The 1507-nt window shown below is 61.8% G+C and overlaps 1 protein-coding gene across 1 annotated transcript in view; it reads left to right on the forward strand.

The window, feature by feature from the left end:
* IRX1 (iroquois homeobox 1) overlaps positions 1–1507 on the forward strand; it is a 23967-nt gene that overhangs the window by 12016 nt on the left and 10444 nt on the right. The window contains exon 2 of the mRNA XM_012721734.1: positions 843–1488. Coding sequence (XP_012577188.1) covers positions 843–1488 — 646 coding nt within the window. The remainder of the gene's footprint in view (positions 1–842; positions 1489–1507) is intronic.

A 1507-nucleotide genomic window follows, 5' to 3' on the forward strand; every position in this document is an offset into this window, starting at 1 on the left:
GCTGTTTGCTGAAGCCCAGAGCCGGACCCTGTTCCCGCCGCCACCGGCCGGTGGAGTTGAGACTGGAGGCCTGGGAGTCAAAAGGTGAAGTCGCCTGTCTGGCTGGGCCAAGGGTGGCGATCGTGAGGCCTCATTAGGTGGTTAGACAGATAAAATGTTATTTGCCCCAAAAACCTGATGGGATAATTTGACTTGCTGTGTTTTACTACTGATGATAAAAAGAATATTGATTGCAAATAAATCACAGCCTCTAACTGCCTGCAAACAGTTTGTGCTGGCGAAGGACTGCAAGTCAGAGTGCAGAGGCCCGAAGCGGCGCCTCAGCCCGCCAGCCCAGCCCTGCCCTCCTCCCTGTGTGTGTGTTAAAAGGGTCTTTTTGTTATTGTCAGGATTAAAAATTTAAATTACCTGTCACTGCCTCCCGGAGTGTGGCTGGCCTTTATATGCAGATTAATTTGGGGGCTGAAAGGAGTTTGCTTTCGTTTTAAATGGCCGGGAGTCGGCCGCCGAGCCCGGTGGTTTGTTTGCGCTGGGTGGAGGGGAAGGAGGGGAGGCGGGCGGTGGTGCTTCACCTTTGAGAAAATGTTTTCTCAGCCCAGCTGAAAGGTTCCCCTCCAGCGAGTAGATGAGCTTGCAGAGCTGGGGGTCAGCTTCTCTGGGGGTGGGCGGAGGTGGGGGTGGGCCAGGCCCCTGCTGCTGTGGCCTCTGCGGAAGGCCGGCTCCTGGAACTTTACTCCAGGGACAAAAAAAGTGCAGGGTCCGTGGAAAAGGGGCCGGGGAGGCACTTCTTCCCGAGTGCTCTGCAGGGCCTGGCCCAGCCGGGAGTGGCCGCCTCCCTCCAGCTGGGGACTCACGGATGGTCTCTCTCCCCTCCCCTCCCTCACCGCCTCCCACCTCTTCCCTCCTTTGCGCCCTCTGTGGCAGCAGGGCTCCCAGTACGAACTCAAGGACAACCCGGGGGTTCACCCGGCCACCTTCGCGGCCCACACGGCCCCGGCCTACTACCCCTACGGGCAGTTCCAGTACGGGGACCCCGGGCGGCCCAAGAACGCCACGCGGGAGAGCACCACCACGCTCAAGGCCTGGCTCAACGAGCACCGCAAGAACCCCTACCCCACCAAGGGCGAGAAGATCATGCTGGCCATCATCACCAAGATGACCCTCACGCAGGTGTCCACCTGGTTCGCCAACGCCCGCCGGCGCCTCAAGAAGGAGAACAAGGTGACCTGGGGCGCGCGCAGCAAGGACCCAGAGGACGGCACCCTCTTCGGCAGCGACACGGAGGTTGACGCCGAGAAGGCGGAGGACGACGAGGAGATCGACCTGGAGAGCATCGACATCGACAAGATGGACGAGCAGGACGGGGAGCAGAGCAACGAGGACGAGGAGGACAAGGCCCTGCCCGCCGCCCTCTCCCGGGCCCCGGGCTCGCCCCTGGCCGCCGACGCCCTCAAGCCGCGAGACTCGCCCCTGGGCCCGGCCAAGGAGGCCCCAGAACCGGGCAGCA

The sequence above is a fragment of the Condylura cristata genome, unplaced genomic scaffold (assembly GCF_000260355.1).
Source record: "Condylura cristata isolate star-nosed mole 26May11 unplaced genomic scaffold, ConCri1.0 scaffold00007, whole genome shotgun sequence".
Classification (NCBI taxonomy): Eukaryota; Metazoa; Chordata; class Mammalia; order Eulipotyphla; family Talpidae; genus Condylura; species Condylura cristata.